At 31.4% G+C, this 26137-nt stretch overlaps 4 protein-coding genes and 1 non-coding gene across 5 annotated transcripts; 2 read left to right on the top strand and 3 right to left on the bottom strand.

Annotated features, from left to right (window-relative positions):
• The first annotated feature begins 1775 nt into the window (after nucleotides 1-1775).
• On the top strand, nucleotides 1776-5069 carry LOC118038950 (bifunctional nitrilase/nitrile hydratase NIT4A). The gene is made up of 5 exons (XM_035045503.2): nucleotides 1776-2118; nucleotides 2207-2386; nucleotides 2523-2816; nucleotides 3629-3910; nucleotides 4603-5069. Exons 1-5 carry the CDS (start codon nucleotides 1893-1895, stop codon nucleotides 4752-4754), a joined length of 1134 nt encoding a protein of 377 aa, XP_034901394.1. The 5' UTR covers nucleotides 1776-1892; the 3' UTR covers nucleotides 4755-5069.
• Nucleotides 5070-5615: 546 nt separating this feature from the next.
• On the bottom strand, nucleotides 5616-9013 carry LOC118038949 (uncharacterized). The gene is made up of 3 exons (XM_035045502.2): nucleotides 8067-9013; nucleotides 7829-7951; nucleotides 5616-7261 (listed from the first exon to the last, which is right to left on the bottom strand). Exons 1-3 carry the CDS (start codon nucleotides 8472-8474, stop codon nucleotides 5843-5845), a joined length of 1950 nt encoding a protein of 649 aa, XP_034901393.1. The 5' UTR covers nucleotides 8475-9013; the 3' UTR covers nucleotides 5616-5842.
• Nucleotides 9014-19597: 10584 nt separating this feature from the next.
• Nucleotides 19598-21362, bottom strand: LOC118038951 (photosystem I subunit O). The gene is made up of 4 exons (XM_035045504.2): nucleotides 21169-21362; nucleotides 20986-21058; nucleotides 20705-20884; nucleotides 19598-19801 (listed from the first exon to the last, which is right to left on the bottom strand). Exons 1-4 carry the CDS (start codon nucleotides 21272-21274, stop codon nucleotides 19705-19707), a joined length of 456 nt encoding a protein of 151 aa, XP_034901395.1. The 5' UTR covers nucleotides 21275-21362; the 3' UTR covers nucleotides 19598-19704.
• Nucleotides 20286-20357, top strand: TRNAQ-CUG (transfer RNA glutamine (anticodon CUG)). Its single transcript has one exon. It is a non-coding gene; the product is annotated as a tRNA-Gln (tRNA).
• A 1614-nt stretch (nucleotides 21363-22976) lies between the features above and the next one.
• Nucleotides 22977-24295, bottom strand: LOC118038953 (F-box protein At2g27310). The gene has a single exon (XM_035045505.2). It carries the CDS (start codon nucleotides 24225-24227, stop codon nucleotides 23199-23201), a length of 1029 nt encoding a protein of 342 aa, XP_034901396.1. The 5' UTR covers nucleotides 24228-24295; the 3' UTR covers nucleotides 22977-23198.
• Nucleotides 24296-26137: the final 1842 nt, after the last annotated feature.

Raw genomic sequence — 26137 nt, 5'->3', positions numbered from 1 at the left:
AGCCTACCAACAGGATAATTTTATAAATATAAAAAATAATCCTGAAAGGTATTGCTGAGTTAATTTCAAGATTTGTGGGATTAATCGAGATACGCGCAAACTGGCCTGAACACCTATGTTAATAAAAAATATATATACAAAAAAATAAAATGGGCTTACATGCCATATTAAATTGTGTCCAAAAAAACATAAAATGAAAATTTTATAATAATAATAATAAAAAAAAAACAAATATCTAGATCAAAACAACTATTATGATGACTATATGTAATCTATAACTGAAGATACCAAATTCAAGTTAAATAATCTATAATTGTTTTTTCAAAATCAAGTCAATACTTGACTAGCAAGCCTCCTTGCATCAATCCAATTGATCACGAAACCAGATCACTAGATTTCAAGTCGCACCAGCTAACTTGAAAACATTGAGTTAATAACACTGTAAAAAAAAATAAACCATACATGATACAACTCATAATTGTGGAGTTAATTATCAAAATAAAGTATTTTAAATCTTACTTCCTACTCATATTTTTTTTCCATGTGGAAAATTATTTCCAGACAGTTTTTTATTTAATTTTTTTTAAAATTACACTTTCTCATTGAACAATTATTGTTTCATTGAGCAAATATATGTATATAAAAAGCTTTCTGGACTAAATTATAATATTATACTTTTTTATTTTTATTTTTGTCCTTTGTTAATATTTATTCATATGTGATCAAGTGAATAAAAAAGAAAGAAACATGTACTATCAGAAGGGAATTCTAAAAATATTATCATAGATTTTACAGTGGATCATAATATTGAAAACCAATTATAACGTAAATATAAATAATTAATACTTCTGTTTTTTTAATTTATAAAATTATCTTTAAAATCAACCTTCTTAATACATTTCAATCTCGTTTCTGCGTCTAAAAAGGGTGATTTAGAAAAATAATCAACAGTCAACTTTATAAGGGATTAATTTATGATTTTTAAAGCTAAAAGGACTAACTTAAAAATTATAAAAAAAGGGGGACCTAACTATAATTTACTCATTTTTTAATTTGCGTTGCTTTTAATAAGAGCCAAGAACACTTCATCCTTCCAATCAAAACTTTTGTGGTCATAAAACTTTCAAAATAAAGATAGAAAATCAATGGATAATATAAAGTTTTGCAAAAAGAAAGAAGAAAACTTGAAAATAAAAAAAGGTGAAATATAAACATTGATAAATTTGATTCAAAAACCTACACAACATTGATAAGCACTTAAGTTTGGTGGCCATGCCAAACCCCTGCGTCTTAGTCTGGCACTAAACATGATTGTCAGCTCGTATCGGGGTCTGACACCAAACATGGTTATCAGACCCAAAGTTATTAGGTTTGGTATCATGACCAGAACCAATGATCCAAATAAACAAAAAATAAATAAATTATAATTATGTATTTTAGTTGTCAAAAGAAAAAAAAAAAAAAAAACACAAACAATTAATTACTAATGATAATGATAATTCAATCATGATATCTTTGCATACATCGCACCATATGTAAAAAAACGTATTGCATATCTATCTATCTATCTATACAGTATATGGTCAGATTTAATTATTAAAAGACATTTTATGCGTCTTTTTAATGTAACCGGAGCCACCACACATCAACAGTTTTTTAAATAAAAAATAAGAAAGAATCATACTCATTAGATAATTTTATTGTAATCCATAATAATTTTGTCTTTAGAGCTGCAATGAAAACCTGAAGTCATATATATATATATATATATATATATATAAAAACAATGGATAGGACATTAATATAAAGAAACTCGACATTCGCCATCCCTAGCAAGAAGCTTGATCAATCCAGAACTCTCTTGTACCTAACAGAAGCGAGATAGAAGAGTCATGCAAGCAACTGTACCAGTTTCATCATCACTTCATACAACAAGTACAGCAGCAGACCCAACAGCGCTCTCCACACAGACCAACAACATGGCTCTTGTCCCTGCCCCACCATCAGAAACCCCACTTTTTGCAGAAGTAGACATGTGTTCCGACTCTTCAACAACTACTGTCCGTGCCACTGTTATCCAAGCCTCCACTGTCTTCTATGACACTCCTGCCACTCTAGGTACTTCGATTCCTTATGCCCCACAAGAAAAGGAAGATTTCTTTTGTTAGTTGTCATGTTCTAAGTTCTGATTCTTGTTTGTGTAAAGATAAGGCTGAGAGATTTCTGGCTGAAGCAGCTGGATATGGGTCTCAATTGGTTGTGTTTCCTGAAGCATTTATTGGTGGTTATCCTAGAGGATCAAGTTTTGGTGCTACCATTGGTAGTCGTACAGCTAAAGGTAGAGAGGATTTCAGAAAGTATCATGCTTCAGCCATTGATGTTCCTGGTATGTAGGAATAAGACTAAAAGTTCTTCCTTTTATGAATTTATTTTGTTGATTGATTAAGGGTTTGCTAGTTGATTGATTAAGGGTTTGGTTTTTGATTAATTAAGTGGTTATTGGTGATTTATGTAAAATATAGGTCCAGAAGTTGACCGTTTGGCTGCAATGGCTGGGAGGTATAAGGTGTATTTGGTGATGGGTGTGATTGAGAGGGAGGGATATACACTCTACTGTACTGTGTTGTTTTTTGATTCTCAAGGTCATTACATGGGGAAGCATAGGAAAGTTATGCCGACGGCGGTGGAACGTATAGTATGGGGTTTTGGAGATGGATCAACGATCCCGGTTTTTGGGACTCCGATCGGAAAAATTGGTGCCGCTATCTGTTGGGAAAATAGAATGCCACTCCTAAGGACTGCAATGTATGGTAAAGGTGAGTTATTCTGATAGTTCTCTCTAAGAGTAACTGCACTTCTAGTCCTACAATTCATGCATGGGCGAGAATCTTTCCTGCATTAGTCCATTCACTCTTGGGTAGCCCTCTCAGGATAACAGTTTTAGCTGGACATCAGATGAATGTCTGTGTGGATGTGTGCTTGAGTATTTGATTCATAATGGGTGTGTGTTTTTGTGTCTTCCTGTGTTTATTAGTCTGTGCCGTGTTCCAATTTTGATCCGAGCTTTGAGTTTTATTCACTGCTTACTTTGCAAGATCAGCTCAATTAAAAGAGCTGATTCAGAATTGTGCTAGGATAGAGTTGAATGCATAGATCATTGCCAACTTCTCTTTTTCTGCGCATTTATGCGTTTGTTGAGATTTTATTAAACGTTTAGCCATGTAGTTCATCTTCTATGTCCATGCCTGTGTTTGATATCGCATTTTGGAGTTTAATAGTATCAGGCTGCTCATTCCCATAGTTGCAATAGTAGTTTGCTCACAGCAACATGTAATCTTCATGTTCTAGATTTGTCAACGTCAATTTGAATACTCTAGTAGACTTTGTATATCCTCATTCTGTTTAGACATGAGCTGTTAAGTGATATGAAGTCATATTTTTTCGTTGTACTGATTGACGGTCATGGAAAGTTATTTACATTGCTTGACTATAACTAGTATCAATATGATATATTTCCCGTTATTGTTTGGCTGAATCAGATTGCTGTGTGCTTTATCTTTTAAATTCTCTATTTTGACTGCATCTTCTGTACCTTTTCATTAACTCGTGATACTTTTTTATGTTGTAGGTATTGAAATATATTGTGCACCAACAGCTGATTCCAGGGATACTTGGCAAGCAACGATGACCCACATTGCTCTTGAGGGAGGATGTTTTGTACTATCTGCCAATCAGTTTTGCCGGAGGAAGGATTACCCACCTCCCCCAGAGTATGTCTTTTTGGGCGTGGAAGAAGACCCCACGCCCGATTCTGTTGTCTGTGCTGGAGGCAGTGTCATTATATCACCATTGGGAACTGTTTTGGCTGGACCCAATTATGATGGGGAGGCACTGATTTCTGCAGATCTAGGTATGTAAATTGTCACTTCCATCTTAAGCTTTTATGCTTCTATATGCCATCAAACTTATTCTTACTAATGCTTGCCAAAGAGAGTAGTTTCTGTTATTTTCTAAGGAGAATATACAAATCAAATATAAGTGAAGATGTTAGAGAAATTGAGTCTAAGTAGCTATGATGGTTGGTTTCCGAATACATTAAGGAGACACTGGAAACAGACACCATAAATTGTTGAGTTCCTGCAATCTTGGAACGTTAATTTTGTTTAACTTTAGAAAGGTCGGTATAACTTTAGAAAGGTCGGTAATGATGTTAAAAAGAGTGATTTTTTAAAATTAAAAGTATAAAGTGCACGATGAAAGGTGTGGAAAACATTTGGGACAGATAGAGTACATGGTAAAGGGAAATCATGCAAATTTCAACTGTTAGGGCTTGAAGTGTCTATCACTACCTGATCTGGCTAAATCCCAGTTGGCTGTGAAAAAGTTAATGCTTAAACTTCAACTCACTCACAAAAAGTATGTTCTGATGGGTCAGAGAAATTCTCCCTGGTTCTTAATTTGTCTATATCGGTTGTGTAACAAACTGTAAATGTTTTTATGATCGATTACTATTAAGGGCATCCCTAGAAAGTGGATTGCTTTAGTTGTGTTCTTATTTTCGAGAAGAATTCTGATATTGATAATTATCAAAATCATGACCAGATCTTGGAGAAATAGCTAGGGCAAAATTTGACTTTGATGTGGTTGGACATTACTCAAGACCTGAAGTTCTCAGCTTGACTGTGAGGGACCATCCAACAAATGCAGTTATGTTCACATCAGCATCTGAAAAAGGTGAAGCCTCGCGTAAATAGCTATGCTCTCACTTACAAGATAATACTGCTCAACACGAAAAACGGAGCATCCTCTTCACTAATAAATGGATAGGTGCTGGTTCTGACACCATGATCATCACAAAGGTCACGTGTATATTTCCTGTTGTACATTCTTCAATCCACAAAAGCCTCTCGTGGAAAAGTGTGTTACGTTCTTATGGCTGTTAAAGTGCTGCAGCTTAGAGTCATAGATGGTCTATAAACTCTTCCTCCAAGACTTCGATTTGGACTCCTTTTTTCTGAGGTATGTATGCTGAAGCTAAGTTTGCATTAAGTAAATTCCCTTTTGTTTGATACCTGGGACTATCGGGATTGAACTTATGGGCTCCTCCAACTATTTCAACCTTGAGTCTTCATTTATCAATACAGGGGCCTGGCTTGAAAGAGTCAATTTGCATGTGGTGGTAAAAAAAAAAACTATGCTGTAGGGAGCCAGAACAGTACTGACCTTGGTATCGGAAAATTTACCAGAACATGTTCCGAGTACCAAGAAATTCATATGAATATATTAATTGGTCTCTGAATACTACACGATCATTTACAGACTGACCTCATCTCAAACATTATGAAGTTCAAAGTTGGCTGTCTCCATGTTAACCTGGCAGAGGTTCAGTTAGATGTCATTATTCAACCAAAAAGGCTGATGATTTTTATTTAAATGTCCTCATCGTTTTGATAGAAAATTGTCTAGGATGGCAGATAAGGAAATACTTCCACGCTTCGTTTCCCGAATACATCTGCTAAGTCAATCTCTTCCCGTGATTTTCTCATCAGAGAGAACTTAATAGATCAAAAAATGTTCCAAACATGATTTTTGCGTTCCATTAGCATGGACTGATCTTCTGAGCAATCGCTTTTCATATATAAATATGATATGCTTGTTGTAGATCATGAATGGTATTCCACGCAAGCAGAATAATAAGAATACATAAGTATCGGTTGACAAGTGATCTCAGATCCCTATATATGATTTGTATTTACTGCGGGAAGGCTTGAAATTTTAGAAGAAAATGCAAGCACTGCATTTCTGCAAAAAGGGAAAATATAATAATAATAATTTAGAATGTTTAATGTCTGGAGCTTGTTGAAGTTCGACAATTACCTCCTGTTCCTGCTATCCTGGGCTTCAAATTATTCCCTTGTATCACAGGTGAACTATCCGAAACTACACTGCCGGACTCTTGAAAAGCCAAGGATTGCCCCCACAGCCGCGTAGGACTGGCAAAGTTTTGTATTGGTGATCTTTTAGGGCCAGATAGTATGTGGTCTTTGAGAGTCTTCACTGACCTATATTTCCTAGTTTCATCTTCATGACCTTGTGCTTGAGAATTGAAACCAAGCTCGGCTACACTTTGCTGATCAGGCATGTCTGGTCTTGCCTGATTTTCACTGATTAAGTCAAAGCCAAGACCATCAATGCCATTGGAATTTCTTCTTTGCAGACAAATGTTTCCCCATTGAATATTATCGGAGATCGACTTCCTTCCCTTGAAATCTTTACCTCCTGAAAACCACTTCGGATTGTCCTCAGAAGCGTAACACCATTTGTAGCTCTTGCTGTTGTTGTCCATGTTTAACTCAATGGAATGAAGATCACTATCCGCTGAATCATCTCCGTCATGAACTTCTCCATTTCCTGTTGCGCCCCCTTTATTTTCTTCTCTCTCCGCCTGTTGACACGATCCGAATTGGATTTCCTCCAAGTAAGCTTCAAGCTCTTTAATCCTGTCATAATTTGGAGAGCCATCGCCATCTTTTTCACCTACTTTTTCTCTCAAGTAGGTCTCAAGCTCATTTCTTAACCTCTCCACCGCTGCATTTTTCTCCTCGAAATGGTACTTGGCCTCAGAGAGCTTCATCTGGACTCTTTCTTCACGCAATACATCAGCAAGCTGAAGCATTTCCCTTTCTTTCTCCACCTCATCTCTCACCTTTGCAGATTCTTTTTTCATTTCTTCAACCTCAGCTCTGTCGTCCCCTATACCTCTAGCCAGCTCATCACAAACTTGCTCTAATATCTCTTTCGCCCTTTTTTCAGTCTCTAGCTCTTGCATTGCCTTTGACAGAGATTCCTTTGTATCAGCCAACTCTTTCCCGAGCTTCTTATTCAATCTCTCTGTTTGTCTTCTTAGTTTCCTCTCAATTTCAAGCTCTTCTGCAATGCATGCTATAGCACTGCGAATCTTATCTCGCTCTTTGCTCTTCCAGGCTGCCTTCTCTTCCTCAAAATGCTTAACAAGGTACTCAATCTCACTGCGGTTAGATCGCCGTTCTTTTATCAATTGATTGACCGAAATGCAGGCTCTATCAAGCTCAATCCGAAGGGCGGAGACAAGAGACAGGCCTGATGAGTGCTTCTCCTCAAGACCGCAAACATGATTCAAAACTTTCAAGAGCTCCTTGGAGGTGGTCAGCCCATTACTAACATCCTTCAAACAGGTTTTAATTCCAATTGTACGAGACCGGCCTTTCGGATGACTTTCAATCTGCATTTTGAGAATTTGGATCGGTTATTTCCCTCGTATAAATTGTCCCTGTAAAACAACTGACACAAAACTAGCAGATCCTTATTTTCTCACAAATTCTCCAACCAGGCATCCATTGATGATTCAGAGAGTACAAAGAAGAGAAAAACATGAAAAAAAATACAATATTACTATGCAACATTGGGCCCTTTGAGACAGACAACGGAAAATGTTTGGTCCTGATTCTGAGATGCAATTGTGTCTATCCAAAATCCTGTAAAGATTTTCTTTTTTTTAGGATGAATAAATCTAAAGGATTGAACAGGTAGAAGAATTCAAAATTTTGATGTCTTTAATGGCTGTTATTATTATTATTATTTTTTCTTGGAGATAACAATGCCGAAGGTACTTTGTTGTTTTCTTTCTAAGAATAATGCTGAAAGCTGCATTAAATTTGGCGTCTGTAGAGTCAATTTGAGTGACATTTTCAAGCACCAATTTTAAAATATGTACCAACCTAATCTTGTATATGCTTTTGAGAACATGGAAAATTATTTGAAAATGACATCAAAAAAAGTTTTCATGTACCTCCATCAAACTGGAATTGCCAACAGAATCCAGACCTTCAAGATGATAATCAGTAAGCTGAAGTGTCTTTGTAACAACTGATGCTCTTCTCCCACAACTATGGCCTCTAGATCGCTCCATCCTCTGCATGGCATAACCCAAAATAAGTTTCAATTTATTTATTTTTTTAGTTGGGAGTAAAAATCACATGGATATATGAAATCTCGAAAAAGGAAAAGAAATTTAAGTATGTTTTCACCTCTGAAAAGGGAGTGTAAGATGGATCTGACAAGTGTGGCAACCTTGCCACCTTTTCTCTGCTTCTAATCTCTTTCTTGTCTTCCAAATCCTTTTTAACTCTTGGAGAAGGTATTCCATTGATCTCCCACAAAGTAGCAGCTAATTTTCTTGCAGAAACTGAGACTTCTTTGGCTTTGCTTCCATTTTGAGGTGGTGTGCACTTGGTGGATTCAGCATTTGGCTCTGCCAAAGTTGGAGATTTTGAGCTTGTCATCCAGATTGGAACAGGAGTACTAGACCCACCTCTCTTTCCAACAAGAATAGCTCTCTTGAATCTGTACTTTTTGACTAAAGAAGACGATGAAGACGATGAATTCCCTCTCTTTCTTATCTTACACTGCTGCTGCTCTCTGCTTTTTGCCTCCATGAAACTATATCATAATCCTAACAATCCAGCTAAATGTCTTATAAAAGTCTTACTAAATACCCTTGTTTTAGTGCTCTCAGGATTGGAACCACATAATTACCAGCATCAAAGAATGTTTTCCAGGGATTTTTAAAGATTTGCAAGATTTGTAGCTTCAATGAGAGATTCTAGTACATTTATGAGGCAAAATACATGCACAAGTGCCAAGTATCTTGCTAGCTGGGTTAATGGTGGCACAAAACTCAAGAATTATACTACTACAAGATTTCAAAATCTTAAAAAGATTGTAGACATTTGAAGGTTAAAGTTGACAAGAGTGACCCATCATCATCTATTTGTTCACTCTTTTTGGCAAGTCCAAACTTACAACTACCTTGAATTCCCCAAAGAACACACACACAAAAGAAAGAAAAAGTGGGAAATCAAAGATTCAAGAACCTAAAAAGGGAGAAAGGAAGGTGGGGGTGGGGGTGTGGACAAACTGTCAAGAAATGGGATGTTAGAAGGAAAATTTAGTGAGCTTTGATTCATAGATCTTGAGAGGGAAACAAAAGGCAAAGACAGAGAGGTTAAACACTTAAATGTGTCGTTAGCGTTGCTGTCTTGTCTTGGCTGATAAACGAGGACAAGAAGACGACGTGGCGTACACGTAAGCGTTTCCTGTAGTGAATCAGGGACGTGCATCTGTAAATGGACGGTCGTGATCTTGACTATGTTCATTCGAATTTATTTTGTCTCCCTCGTTATTTGTATTGGAATGTTCTTTTTCTTTTTCTTTTTCTTTTTTTTTTGAATATATACCTTGAAATCTAATCATAAATTTAGGACTCTAATCAAGCTGAAATGAATGTCATCAGCGCATAGCTGGTAATATTTGATAGAAAAGATAAAAATCAATATAATAAAATTTATTATTAAAAAATTTATTTATTTAAAATAAAAATATCATACTATTTTATATTTAAATATTAAATAAAAAAATTAAAATATTTGCAAGGGCTCGGGTCCCTTCTTATCTCCTCTAATTCCGTTCTTGAATGTCATGATATTAAATTGGTTTGACCAAATTAAATGGAGTTTGAAACAATTCTAAAGATAAATTTAATTCTTGGATATATTTTACTTAATATTTTGTGATTAGATGATGAATTTATAAATCTTCACACACCAAAATTAAATATATCTCTCCTATTTTAGCTAGCAAAAGCTAGGTTATTCATGTTCAACTGCTCTATTGTTTTCTTTGAGGAAAGGAGGATGTTAAAGAACTTCTTCAAGTACCATTAAAAGGAAAACTTTTATCACGAGACTACAAAGGGAATTATGGGCCACTTGTATTTCTATTTGTTTAAATAACATGTGATATATATATATATATATATATATATATATATATATATATATATATATATATAATATCTTCACATAGATTAATTGAATGTGGCGTTAAATTATTGATTGTTCATCTTTCGTGCATGGAATTAGAACATGGATAGTTAAATAAAATATAATAATTTTTTAAAAAAGTATTTAGAAATATAATAACAGTTGTTTTTCAAATTATTATTTCTAATAAAATATATTAAAATAATTTTTATTTTTAAATTATTTTTTTTTTACATCAACTCATCAAAACGATCTAAAAAAATTCAAAAATTATTTAAAACAAAAAAACACAAACATAAACCGTTTATACACCAAAAAAAAAAAATAAGGAAAAAAATATACATTAGGACGTGCTCAAACAATATCAAGCAAGAAAGATGTTAATTGCATAATTAACCCTCAATGCCTCAGCTTAAAGATCTAAGAAGCTAGGAAAATCATAAGACGATCATGCCCTTTGGCATTTTCTTCGTGGCCATGGACAAACACATGAGAGGATACAGGCTTGTCTTTGAATCCCACAGCATAGCCCTAACATGTCACGTTGAGTGGACAGAAATTCGAAAAAAGAAGAAGCAAGGGGCTTCTATGCAAATATGAGAAAAAAGGGAAAGGTGCAAGAGTGGTAATTTCAGAGGCCGTTTAATCAGTGCCAGTACATGTATCATCAGTCCATTGTCAGTCAAGATCTTAGTGAGCAAAGATATCATCAGAGGGTCGGTTTCGGTGGGAAAAGACCCGTTCCGATCGATTCTGTCCCCACTGCTTTACTTATCTACTACATCATGTCATACGGATTGGCTAAAGTTTTTTTTTTAATATAAAAAAAAAATATTCAGATATTTCTGATACATTTTCCTGATAAAAAAATTAAATTATATGATGATTAATTTTATATGATTAGGTTGATTTTAGAGATAAAAAAATAAGACAGAAAATGGATAAAAATATATTCTAACTAAAAAAATTTAAGATAATATTTTTTTAATATTAAAATAACAGTATATTGAATTGACTTGGGTTCACTCGGGTTAGTATGTTGAATTCATTAACCGAGTTATGAGACTATAATAACCTCGTAGAAAATAAATTACAAAAAGCTTAATTTTTAATTAACTCAATGCTAGAGGATGAAATTGAACAAAAAATCGATTAAAAAATACCTAAAATAACGACATGAATTAACATGTCAAGTTCATGATTCGAGTCATGAGATCGAGATAATCTCATAGAAAGAAAATTAAAAAAAATTATGAAATTCAATTCTCAATTAGTTTAATATTCAAGGATAAGACTAAAAAAATCAACTAAAAAAACATAAAAACAACCTAAGTCAATATGTCGAGCCTATAATCCAGGTCAAGAGACCAAGATAATATCATAGAAAAATAAAAAATAAAAACATCATCATTTAAACTGGATTAACTTTTCAACTCTACAACTTTAGTCATGACTTTGAAATAACCCTATGAAGAGCAAGTAAAAACAATCATGAAACTCAATTCTCAACTAATCATGTTAGACCCAATGTTGAACAATTAAATTGTAAAAAAGTTAATTAAAAAAATGACAATAAAAATGAGTTAAATCAATATGGATTAACATGTTAAGCATTATTTTCAAGTAATGAGATCGGGATAACCTCGAAAAAATCAAACCAAAATAAATCATAAAACATAATTCTCAATCAAACACAATATTAAATGATGAAATTAAAAAAAAAAATTAATTAAAAAAAACTAAGTCAACTGAGTTAATTTGCTATACCTGCAACCCAGGACATGAAATAGAAACAACCCAATAAAAAACAAATCTAATGTTGAAAGACATGAGACCGAGATAACCTCTTAGAATGAAAAAAAAATAAAACAACTTGACTAAGTTGACCTAACCAATGTTAAAATACTAAAACTCGTGATCATGATTACGAGACCAAGATATCCCCATAAAAAACAAATCAAATTAAATTACAAAACTTAATTCTCAAACGAACCAATATTGAATGATAAAATTTGAAAAATTCTCAATAAAAAAAAAACACAAAAAACAACCCAAGTCAACTCGAGCTAACTCATAAAGCATTATTCATAGGTCATAAAACGGATTAACCTAATAAAAAAAATCATGAAGCATAACTCTTAATTAATATGATATTAAAGGATGAAATTGAAAAAAGAGAGTTAAATAAGGCGAAAAAAACCCTAGCTAATCGAATTAACTTGTCAAATCCGCGATATGTTTCATGAAAGTGAGAAAACCCAATAAAAAACAAATGTAATATTAAAAGATAAATTAAAAAAAAATCAAAAGAAAAAAAGAAGAAAACACAGGCAAATGTTGTTTTAGGGCCACACCAAAACATGCGAGGAAAGTGTTATTCATTGCTACACTATTTCCCCGCATGTTCTAGTGTATTGTTAATAATAATAATAATAATAATATAACGAGAAACACTATTATTGTTGTGATACAAGTATAGTTGTAAAATTTAAATTAGCCCGGTGAATCAATCTAGGACATAAATAATTTCGGGTTGAAAAAAAATAAAAGTAGAACAAAATTGGGTTGATGTGGTTAAAAATTAAAGTTAATTTACTTATCTAATCAGCTCAAACCTGATTTGATTAAAACTTGACTCCATTGATTTTTCTTGAAATATTTTACTGTGAGAATGATGTTATAATATATATATATATATATATATAAAGAATCAGCCCTCCCTTGTGACCTGAACCGAATCAAGTTTTACATAGATGGAAGTGAGGTGAAATTGTGAAAATTGTGTGTGTGTGTGTGTGTGTGTGTGTGTGGATAAGGGACGAAGATAAGAGGTCTCCTATCTCCACTAATATTATTCTTTGCTTCTAGTGCAAACAAAGAATAACAATCATTCTGCTTATGATGGAGGCTGAGGTTCAATAAAGATTTGCACCCACCAATTTTTATCAAATAAAATATCTAACCCGTTTTAAAATAAAGTAAACATTGTATATATGCAGTACAATTATTCAAACTAATATTGAATAAATTACACAAATTATTCTAGATTAATGTAAAAAAAGCTATTAATAATTAAATTTCAATAAGGAAGTCAATCGGATTAAAAAATATTTATACTTTTATGCTCAGATAAATATTAAAGCTATTAATATTTTTAACTGCATGCCTCTCTGTTTTACAAACGGAAAAGAAAACTATTTGAGAATATATTTTTTGATTATTTTTTAAAATATTTTTTATTTGAAATTATATTAAAATAATATTTTTTTTATTTTTTTAAAAATTATTTTTGATATAGCATATCATCTAAAAATATTAAAAAAAAAATATTGATTTTAAATAAAAAAATTTAAATCTTTTTAAAAATATTTTAAAAAATATAAAAATAAACAAGGAATTTATTCGAACGGATAGGGATAAATCTGTGTAAAAAGGCATTGTCATCCTATGGGCGGTCAAGGAAGCAAAAAAATCTGTGTGATGACTTTGGTATGAATCCAAGGGCAGGGACGTGGGGGCCCTCCAACGGCTCTCAAGGTCTGGGACAAGAGGACACCCAGAAGCTGTTCGATTGAGGGCCACCACACCTTCTGTCCCCTTGTTAGGGTAGACGTCCTACTTGACTGACAATGCCAGTGGCATTAAATCGACACCGTCTTTTTAGCAAAAAGAAATAAATAATCAACACAGTTCATGTATAATGTTTTTATTTTTGAATTCAAAAGGTGTTTTTGGTTTAAATTATTTTTTTTATGATTTTTTATTATTAAAAATAAATTTTAAAAATAAAAAATATTATTTTAATAAAATTCTAAATAAAAAATATTTTTAAAAACAACTGCTATCATAATAACAAATACTATCTATAATTAATTAGCTAATGTATCATCACCCATGGAATAGAATAGTGATGGTGGTGGTTTCTAGTTACAAAAATATTTATATTTGTCGGGAAATACATTGTTTTAAAATTTTTTTAAAAATTAAAATGATATTATTTTAAAAAAAAATCATATCAAATTTTAATTGGAACTTGAAATTATTTAAACATGACATTTTCAAGGGCTTGAAAGAGCTTATTCGTGCACATACACAAAAGCTTATTCTTACAAAACCTATTTTTACTTACAGCAATCAAATCAATTTTTATCATATTCGATATAATATATAATATAAATCAAGTTATAAATTGACAAATCATCAAACTAACCTGACCAGGATGGATTCTACAGCAACGCTCTTTGGGCTAGGATTCTTGGAAATAGGTATTAGAGATTTTTAAAATCATCCCCTTATAGTAAAGAGGAAATTTAAAATATCAAGCACAATCTTGCTACACAAGGGGCCTTCTTCAACATCTCTAAACTTTTAGATGGTTATTGTTATTTCATGATATTTGAAGGAGTTATTGTAATAAATGCACAATCCACTTGTCATTGAGGGAATCATCTTGATTTCATTAACGTAATGATTGCTGCATTATTAAGGACTTAAGAAAAAAAAAAAAAAAGAGTAAGAGAAAGCCTTTTTTTAGTCAAAAGAAGGAGGAGAGAATGTTCTCAGGGTCAGCAATTGATCATCTACAGATTTATTATTATTATTATTATTATTAGCATCTACAGATTTAGTATGTCGGTGAGAAAATTTTCTCCTACTAAAAGGCTGTTATTGAATATAATTTTGATTGTGTTTTAAATAAAAAAAATAATATTTTTTAATTTTTTAAAAATTATTTTTTTATTAATACATCAAAATAGTCTAAAAATACCAAAAACAATATTAATTTAAAATATAAAAAAATAATTCTTTTTTTATTTTTTTTAAATATTTTTAAAATATAAAAACAAACTCAGTCAGGAAGCATATGATCAACGTACCTGTTAAGATAGTAACAACATTTTAATAATAATAATAATTAAAAAAATACCGGCCAGAACATGCTAATTATATTTTTTTATATTTTTATATAAAAAAAAATTATATTTTTATATTGGCCAGTCGTGTCTCTGACAGTGTTGATAAATCCAGGGCTGCAGTGAATTAATTTGATGACATGTGAATCCCGAATCCAAAAATCATGCTAATAAATTTATTATTATTTTTTTGCGTGACAACGCTGAATGCAAGACATCTTCATTCTAATTAAAAAACTATACTCAAAATAATACTATATTAAAAGAGAAAAATACATTGAGTTATAAATGACCTAAACTCAATATACATTATATTATATCAAATAATATAACTTTAAAGTAAAATAAAATCGAATGCATTACAAATCTAAAATATCTAATTATTGAAATATTAAAGCATAAGAATAAACTACATGCCATCAAATTTATCACTTGGCATTCTAAATCTCTTTCAAACCATCAAGAAATAAAATATTAAATAGGGGATGGGCGTCATAAAGTTAGTAAATAACAATTTATTTTCCTAACTGAACTAAGTATGCCAAAACTTACTAATACATATAACTTACAATCAATTCATTTATTATACCAAAATATTACTACTTTAAAGATTAAAAAATCTAAAGGCATATTTATAAATTATTTACAAAATTAAATAATTCAAATAAGTTATTTTAAACATAAATATGGATTACACACTTATATTTAAAGTTAAAGAACTATGGTTACTCTAATTACATTAACAATGAGTTATATTCTAATATATGACTAGATATTAAATTTTAAATAAATATGTTTTATAAATATTAATGTATAACCCCTAAAAGTCGAGTTCAAAGCGTAGGATTACTCTAACCATAGTAATCATGAATTATAATTTTTTTTTATGACAAGACATCTAATTATAGATAAATATGTCTATAAATGCCAATATATAACCCTCAAAAGTCCGAATCCAAATCATAATCAATCAAATTTATATTCATATTTAATCCATGAATAGATTCACTAAAACAAAACATATTCAAAATATTTTTTTCAATCATAAACATACTTTTACAAAACATTTAATATTATTTTTAAATTATTTATCATACCCGGTCCACCTTGTTTATGAAAAAAGAATATTCTAATAAGAAAAACTTATTTATTACATAAATATATATTTTATAACTCAAAATAAATAACTAAAGAGATGCAAAGTTAATTACCTGCTATGTAAATCTAAGATTATCCTTAAAGAAAACCAAGCACTCCTAACAACTCAACATTAATAATCACCATAAAATTATATGATCACTAGTATCCAATACAATGCATTAGATTGTTTCTAATTCCTAATTTAATCAAAATTTTAAATATATCATTAGTTTAAATAACCCTAAAATCCCCTTAAAAAATCATCCTTATTACAATATCTTTTTTTCTTATAAAATATTATTTTTAATAATTAAATACCAAAAATAATTATGTAAAATATATGGCAATTATAGTCTAGAAATAATAACATTACAAAATATGATGATAAAGGGATAAGAAAACATTTTTTTTATTTCAATTAAAGAAGTATTCTGAGGAAAATTAAAGTGGAGTTGTTGAAGACTATTTATTAACTGCAACTATTTAAAAAATATAATTTATTAATTAAATAATTTAATTCATATAGAAATCAAGTTCTTTCTTAAACACCCTCCACATATTAAAATTATACTTAAAAATGAATTAATTTTAGTATATTGAAAAATTTTAAACCAAACTATAAAAGCTATTCACTCTCCAAAATAAATTTCAGCTATTAACTATCAAATTTCAATAATTAGAAATATTTTTTTATAAATTCAAAAAAAAAATTAAAAAAATTTTAAACACACCAAAACTTTTTAGTAATATATTAAACAGAAACAACAAACTTTGAGATCATAAAACATTCGGATGAATTGTAGTCTTCAATTAACCCAAAGTGACCTTCAAAAACTTTTATGTTCTTATAAACCAAAAAATTACTAATTCAAGGGGTGTACTTCTAACTAGTATAATTATTAATTCATAACTTCAATTTGGGTAAATGACCTCTCAAATCAAACTCATATCATACTACAACTAGGAATCAAATCTTAACCAAAATACTCATAAAAAGATCATATTCTAGTGGCATAAAATTCTTAACTCATCGTCTTTTTTCCCCCTTAATTTCACTATTTTTTTGAATTAATATATCAAAAACATATAAAATCATTTCAAATGACTTCCTATCAATCTAAAACTCTATTAGTATAACAATCACTCCTTAAAGGTGATTAGAAATTAAATATCATAAAAACATTGTTTCCTAAATCTTTCTTAATAATCCTAATATGCATGCAATAAATCAATTAAAAAGTAAGGATAGAGCACACACTTTAAATTGATAAAATAAAATGAAACAAATATTTTGGCCCTAACTCAAATCTTCTCCTTGATTTTCCTCTCTTTGTTGATGTTGATGTAGGTTTTGATTGTACAAAAATAAAGAAGTTACTATAGGGTTTTATTTTATTTTTACACTTGGAATTATTATGTAATTACTAATATACTCACTATTACTTATAATAACCTTAATAAATAAAAAGAGCATAATAGGAAACCTAATTATATATATATATATATATATATATATATATATATATATATATATATATATATATCAAAACATGTGAAATGTTATAATTACCCCTCAACCATAGTCACCAATAATTACTCTTTAAAGGATAATGTCACCCTTTTATTCAATTTTTCAAGGCATCACAAGTTGATTGGTTAAACTTAATCAACCTAGTGGGTAAAACTATGACTAAATTGATCATAAAAAGTTGTAAATGAATTACTGCAAATATTATTATTATTATTAACTTACTGACAAAATTACATATGTTTTGTCGATGATATGTTATGTTTACTGATAGATGTATCAACAGAAAAATAAAAAACATCGATGACAATTACATATGATTTTCTTGTTGATGATATGTTAAATTTATTGACGGAGATATCGGCGGAATGAAACAGATAAGTTTTTTGGCACGCTTTGTTTGTTTGTAAATCTATCGATATATTTATTACAAATAAATTTACTAACAGACCATATATTACCAACAATTTTTTCTAACAAAATATTTTTATTCATGAGCTCGTCTATAATTTACATATCGACAATGTGTATATCAATGGTAATGTTTGCTGATCATTGCCTACAACAGTGTGTATGGGCTGCAGGTTGGTATTTTTTTCCAAGCTAGCTCACATGGTTTCTTGTGTTTTCTCTCATTATTTTAGGTGGAAGATCATGACCCTTTTGTCTTCTTCATTTAAGTAATCTATTTTGTACATCTTTAGCTATTATTAAGAGTATCATCGCATGTGATCATGGTATAAATCCACACACCAGCACATGCCACATTATTGTTGAAATTAATTAAATAAAATGAATGTGATCTATTTTTATTTTAAATAACTTCGATATGGCCAATTATATTCTTCTATTTCTGTTATTCTTCTACAAGGGTCACTGATCATAAAGTATCCAAATCTTCACGTAACATCCTTGTCTCAAATATTGGAGTATTTCAATTCTTCCCCATGTAAACAAATAAGGAGCAAACCTCAAAAAAAAAAAAAAAAAAAAACATAGAAAATCCCCTTCTCGACCAACTGATTTACGATGTTTAATTTCGCCGGTTTTAATTTTCCATCAAATAATCTTTCATATCAATAAAACTCTCAATTAAGTCTTTTCATTCATATTTGATCAAGGATTTAATAAAAATTATATATATATATTTTATATATGACATGGTTATGTAGGGAATTGTATCATAAACACTGAGAGTGAGAAAAAAAACCAAAAAAACAATTAAATTGAGAAAATTGAAAAAAATAACTAAAAAAATCGAATCACGAAAAAAAATCTATTAAAATTTTTAAAAAATTGACTAGTTCGGTTTCGGTTTTATAAACCTGAAAAAAAATTGACCCGACCCGAACCCAAACCGAGAAAAAACGGAGTCAAAACAAAAAAATCGAGCCAAATAAAAAAACTAGCCAAAACCGGAAAACTGAACCAAACCGGTTTCTTTCTAAAAAAACCAAACCGAATCAAAATTGACCGGTTTGAACCGGTTTCGGTTTTGTTTTTTGTTTTTGTTTTGATCTAGTTATTTTTTTTAATAAAAATTAAACCAAATAAAAAATAATCACCCCTCATGATCACCTAAAATGAACAATTGGGGAAAGAATAAGTAGAAAAATTGTTTGAGAGCTGACACTTTCATTTCAACCTATGAATATTTTTTCACCATTTTTTTTTTCATTTCCCCCGTTTATTGTGTAAATTAGACATTTACGCACTTAATTTTTTCTTTTACAAAATTACTTGTTCAAGGCACATCAAGATTGACTTTTTTATTCCTTAATCTATATAACTTATAGCAAGATTACAGACATGTTCTCAAAGAAAAAGAGCAATCTATCATTGTTAATTAGTCCATGGAGCATGCACGTTATAATTGGGCAAGAACAATACCACTTGTATATATAGTTAATTATTTTATTTAATTAAGCATTTTCAAGACTCGAGAAATTTAATTTTCCAGTGGAGGTATTTTCCTTGACTTAATGCATTTTTGCATTATAGCATTTTACCCCAACGGTGCAAGCAACAAAAACGGGAATCACCCCCCAAACCCACCTTTTAAACCCTTAATTCAAAGTTATAAAACACAACCGAGAAGTTGATAGCAAGTTAACCTATATAAGATTGGAATTACGGGTCAAGAAGATTAATTCGGATAAAATTAAAAATATATGCATATTTTAAATAAATATATCCAAATGAAAAAAGAAGATGAGGTGAAGATAAACATCATCATGGATTACAAATAAAAGCATGCTGATTGTCACTTTTGGAAGTAGTCCTCAGTCCTCCCCTTGAAGCCAATTTGCCCAAATGTAAGGCAAATGAATAGCCCTAGGTGCCAGGTCACCAACCATAACCTGCTCAATTAGAGATTCAAATTTACCCATTGCATCACAATTTTAGAACTCTTTATGGAACAAAATTGATGAGTCCATTCTTTTTAAATATATATTTAAACAAGCTTTCCTTTCCTTTTCTTTTTTTTAATAACCCGAGATATCCGGGTTAGTTTACGTGCATCACGACTAATTTTTGGATCCACTAAACACCTTACAAATCCATTAAACAAGTAAAGCATTGCAGAAATGACAAACATACATAAAAAAATCAAATTCAAAAAAAAAAAAAAATCAATCCCTTCATCCATAGACCACAACCTCAAATCAAAATCAGTATTCACTAACCATATTTTAAGTAGAATGTATTCGCACACAAAAAAAATCTCCTCGCAATCGTTTTAGAATTCAAACCCTGAATGATTATATGAAAAGCCTACCTAGAATGATTGAAACAGTGTTTAAAGTTATATAAAGACATTTTTTCGATGACCTCGTCAACAACGGTCCCATGGTCTAGTGGTCAGGACATTGGACTCTGAATCCAGTAACCCGAGTTCAAATCTCGGTGGGACCTTTTTGTCAATTTCTTTTTTTATTTTATTTTAGAACATCCTTATATCCAATTTTTAATTTATTACTCCTAATCATAGATGTAAGAACAAGTCAGAGATCCATCTGGTCTAAGGTCCAAGTTGAAGAGCTCAGTAAATATAAGCTTCGATTTTTTTTATATAAAAAAGTTTTTCCATTGATCTCGTCCAAGCCAGGTTTCGTTCCGAGTAGACAAATAACTGAGTTGACCGGACGAGATGCTCTTAGAACTATGCTCCTAACAAGCCCTCTGTAATAATTATGATCTATGCTTTTCAATTAATTAGAAAATATATCTTAATGAGGCTAGATGGATCATGGTGGACCTACCAAAACTGAGAAGTGAGCGGAGGAGGGGTGGGGAAGTGAGCAAGCTCAGTCCCGATGCTCTCGAAGAAGAGCCCAGTCAGGCTCTTGCCACCAATTGCCGGTATGCTTGACGGTGCTAGCCACCCTATCAATCCAAACCCTATCACGTTCAGGTCTTTGCGCAGCCAATCCCCCTGGAAGCTATCATAGAAGAAAAACAAATTAACCAACAATTAATCCATCATTACAAAGATAATTGCGTGATCATCTCCCAAATCAAATCAATTACTTTCTACACTTACCACATGAACTTTCCTCCACCAGTGCCTGCTAGCCCCAGAGGGTTTCTAGCTGTAACCGGAGATTTCACAAACCCTGAAATTCAACCATAATATAAGCTAAAATACAAGATTAAACAATCCCATTTTTGTAGCTAGGAGGGATTAGAAGTAAATTACTCTACTTTCATTTAGTGAGCACAGCACCTGAGCTAAGGCAGATTTTCTTGGGTGAAGAAATGCGAGAAGGGGATGAAAGTGAGCCACTGCCTAACCCTACAACAGCTGATGGGCTAGCAAATGTTGCTGCCATATCTGCTTGGTAGTTAAGTTGCTATGGAAGGATTGACTGTACCAAAAATGAACAATGGTGGTGGTGATGATCGATGGGATTAGAGGATTGTATTTTGTATGAGATGGAGATTTTTTTGTGGAAGAGAAAGATTTCATGGAAGTGTCAGGGATCAATGGGATTATGCCACGTAGGAGCTGCATGGATAGCGTGGGGTTGGTGTTGGTTTGATTTGATAATGGACATTGAAGAAAATGCTATCCACAAGCTCTAAACTTGTGGAATGGTGAAGATGGGCTGCTCTTTCTGCTATGAATTTTGCTCCACCTAGACCCAGTTTTGAAAGGTTTTGGACAGAGTACTGGCCCAAATTTTAAATTTCCGGTGCTCTGACCACCATAATTATTTATTATAAGAATCGATTAGGCTTGGCGGGTTAATCTTGATGTGTTAACTTATAATCTAGCTGGATAATGATAAAAAAAAACTGATTTTATTTTTAAAATGATATTGTTTTAGAGTTTAAAAAAAATTAATGTTAACTAGAGTTAACTTACTTAATATATAATCCAAAACTTATGCCAAATACTGACCTTATAATTATGTATTTAAGGACTGTTTATGCCTTTGTTTGATAAAACACAGTTTTAAAGTTATCAAACATTTTATTGTGTTTTTTACATCACAAATACAAAATCAGGTGCAAATCAAATGCAACCTAAAAAGATTGAGATTAACTAGGGTTAATTTACTTAATATATAATCCAAAACTTATTCTGATCTTATAATTATGTATTGAAGGACTGTTCATACCTTAGTTTGATAAACATTAATTTTCTTTATTAAATCAGGAGAAATTAAGAGTGAAATAAAAAATATGAAAGGAAATTTCTCATTTTTAGCTGGCAACCGAATCATTAAAAGGAAGGGGGGAAAGAAAATCACAGACTCCAAAAGAGCTGGCCAAGAAGGCATGGAAATTTTGGAGGAACAAATGCCGGCACAGCGACTCGAGATTCACAGGCCAACTGCTGTAATTTACTGGCCGGCTTCTTGCCGGTGCTCCATTGTTCTTTCTTCTGCCATTTAATTACTAGCTGTTTGTTCATATATAAATATTTAGGACATTGTAAAATGAAATGAAAAAAGAAAGAAAGAAAGAAGACAACAGTAGATAAAAAATGGATTTAAGAAAAAACATTTTTAGATTAAAATTTTTTAATTAAAATATATGTTTAGTTAAAATTATTGCTGAAAAGAATGTTAAATAAAAAAATACTTTAAAAATATTTGGTTTAAATAATGTTAGATAATAAAATAACTAAAAAGTGGGAGATTGCAGGAAGAAGATTATTGTTTTTGCTAAACTTAAAAAGGTTATTTTGGTTAAGCTAATAGTGGATTTACAACAGTAGTTTTCTCATCTCTTCAGAGTTCAGACAACGTGCAAAGCAACAATTCATAGCTTTTTCTAGACCCAAGGTTCGGACCGTCGTTTGCTCTGAGATCCCATGCAAAATCACAACATATTGCAAGTTCCCAAACGGGTATTTTATTGTGGTAGGGACAAAACGCAGTACCAACCACAAAAATAAATGGGATATTATATTAATTCACAATATATATATATATATATATATATATATATATATATATATATATATTTGTTGTTAATGTTTCAACTTTAGCATGCTGCGTGAATTGGCCGTCACCATAAGACAGATGAAATGGGAATTTACAAGTTATTATATATGAAGATATACAACGACGTCAAAACCAAACAATTACAACGCCATTGATTTGAAGTGATTTTGAATCAATCCAATTGATAATTCAACAGATATGCCTTTATGATCTTTCTTCCACTATCTTTCAAATATAATTAATGAACGAATAAATTCTAATAAATAGTCAAAACTCGCTGATTCCCTTCACCTCTTTCTTGTTACCTGAACAAAATGAAGGACCAAGAAGACACAAAAATGGTGATCCCAGTAACAATGCAAACCATGTCCAAAACCTTTTCCATCTTCTGCTTCCTTTCTTTCCTCTCCCTCTTCCTCTCTACGAATTCCTCATACCTTCCTTTCCCTTCCGTCCCACATTTCCCTTTCCTCCTCTCCCCTCTCTCCATTGCTTCTTGAAGAACTACCAAACTCTCCTTCCCGGTCAAGTTCCTCCCTTCCATGTCCTCCATTCCCATACTTATCTCTCTCACCTCCATCCCCCCTCCTTCCTTCTCCCCGCAACAAACCATCACTCCACACTCCACAAACTCCTTCTCCCCTCCATCTCCGGCCATTATGGTGGCAAACTTCACCACCACTTCCCCAGTTAGCCAGTGCCTCTGCACTGACACTGGCCTCCCACTTGACAAATTCATAGCCCTTCTTCTTTTTGGATCAATCAAAATCCAACTTAACGTCATATTTTCTTCAAGTTGCTTCACAAACGAGTCTTTTTCACCTGTTTGATATTGTATCAATGTCTGCACAAACTCTTTGGGCTCGAGCAAGTCGACCCTGAAGGGAGAGCACTTGAACCAATCAGTCAAAGTCTCATTCTTTTCAACTTTTGAGAAAATAGGAACATCCTTGTAATAAATATCAACCGATGAGACAAGATATTCAGTGCTTGTTGTCAGAAACGAAGAACTGTGATGGTGGTGGTGGAGGAGAGGGTATGAGTCTGAGAAAAATGACCGGTGCCCGGAAGAGAAGGTGGAGATGATGCTACTGACAGTTGGATCATTAATGGATGGCCAAGAGGAAGTGCAGATATTTCGCCAGAGTTTATCTTCTGTAGAGAGAGCATACAATTCTGATGATGCACAGGCTGTAGCAGCCAGGGTTGGGCCGTCTAGGAGGGTGAGAATATGAGTCTGGAGGATGTCAGGGTGGAGAGTAGAGATGGTTCCATCTTGTGTGGTAGTTGATGATGGTTGTTGCGGTGGTGGTGTGGAGAGAGCAACCATTGATGCTTACGATGACGTTTCCTTTGGTGATTTTTAAAAGCGGAGGTTTGAGACTTCAAGTAGGGACAAAGTGGGGGTGGGGAGTTGGGGGGTTTTATAGGGGATAGAGTAGTTGAAAAGTCAAAACTGGATTTTCTCATAATTTTTTATAGGAATGTTCTGCTAGACTTCCTAGTTTAAATTTTTAAATGTGAGATCTCTAGAACGATTTTCTTATAATATATTATAAGAACATAAATTATTTGGCTAAGTTATGATAAAATTCATGTTTTACGGTATGTTGTAAGAAAAAAATTTATTTTAAAATACATTAGTTCCTGATACGGATGATTTATTGAAAATTCAATAGAAAACATTTAGATTTTAGTTTAAAAAAATTAATAATTTTAAAATACACCGTTTCTAATATGAATGATTTATCGAAGATTCAATCGAAAAATCTTAGATTTTATCTTAAGAAATCAGTTTTAGAATATTGTTTAAAATATAAAAAGGAATAAATGAAAAGTTATATAAAAAGAAAATTTTTTTTTTATTTTTTTTATTTTTAAGAAAAAGATCAACAATTATTATTATTATTATTTTGCTTGGGCAGGTAATTAGATGAGAAGGAAATGATTCAAATCCAAGTTATATTCTTTGAAAAAGAAAAGGAAATTAATAAAATCATGCTAATTAAGTACTAACCATTTTCTATTGTGCATCATTGCATGTGTTTTTCATTTATTTTATCTAATCAAGTGTTTTAAAAAGCAGTCAAAAAACAACTCCCATATCACTTTTAAAAAGGAAAAGAGAAATCAAAACCTGGCAATTAAATTAAAACAAGGATGCCATGGCTACAGATTCATCTTGCCTTCCTCGCTGGACAAGAGGAGAGAAAACAATGGAGGGTAGACTACAAATCAGTTCATAAGAATCTTAAAGCTTTACGATTTGATCCCCAAATTCGTGCTCAACTTTAAAATGTCTGCAGCTTTGTGGAGGCCAACATGAAATGTCAGTGAATTTTAGGGGACTAGACTGCAAGGCTTTTTAAAATTGGCATTGATTTGACTGTTATAATAAATGGTGCATGCACTTTAATTGTGTTGCTTGGTGCTTAAAATGCTAGTGGTAAATTTTACTTCGCGTAAGCATGGGGAGAAAGGGATATCTCAAAACGTTTGATACTTAATTTAATTAGTTTAAAATCAAGAGTTGCTTGGTGCTTATCATGTTCACTCGATCTCCAGGAAAAGAGAGAGATTTTTTGTTCCAAAAAAAAAAATTAAAAAATTTGATTTTTTCTCTTGATCATTCTTGTAAATATTTAATTCAATTTAATATATTAACTTGATAACTTGTTTATTTATAACTTAATATAAATAAAATTTTAAGTTGAGTCGAGATAAAAGTTGATCTGATCAAATTTAGTTGAACTCGCTAGATATCTTATAATTTAATTAGAACTTACTTAATATTTAATTTAACTTAAAAAAACAAAAATAATATCATTTATTATTTTTTTAATAAAATATTTTTAAAATGATATTATCTTGCACAAACATATTCAATTAATTCATGATTAAAAAAACTTGACCAACCTAATTTTATAAATATGCTACCAAAAATTGTATATTCCATTACCAATGCAATTAATATTATAAAAAAATATCTCAAAATATAAGAAAATATTTATTGCAAGTTGGGCACATGTCGGCCTAAATTAGGCTAGACTTTACATCACTTTTATTTTCTTGTTCTTTCTCCTATATATATATATATAATTAAAAAAAGAGAGATGACAGAATTAAAATAAAACTGGGTTAATTTTAAGAAATATGGGCTCATTCTTTCATTTATTTGGATATGGTGTAATATTTTGTTTTTAAACAATATATGTAATAATAATCTTAGAGTATAAATTT

Source organism: Populus alba, chromosome 4 (genome assembly GCF_005239225.2).
Source record: "Populus alba chromosome 4, ASM523922v2, whole genome shotgun sequence".
Taxonomy (NCBI): domain Eukaryota; kingdom Viridiplantae; phylum Streptophyta; class Magnoliopsida; order Malpighiales; family Salicaceae; genus Populus; species Populus alba.
The sequence above is the reverse complement of the archived record's forward strand: the minus strand, read 5'-3'. Positions and strand labels throughout refer to the sequence as shown.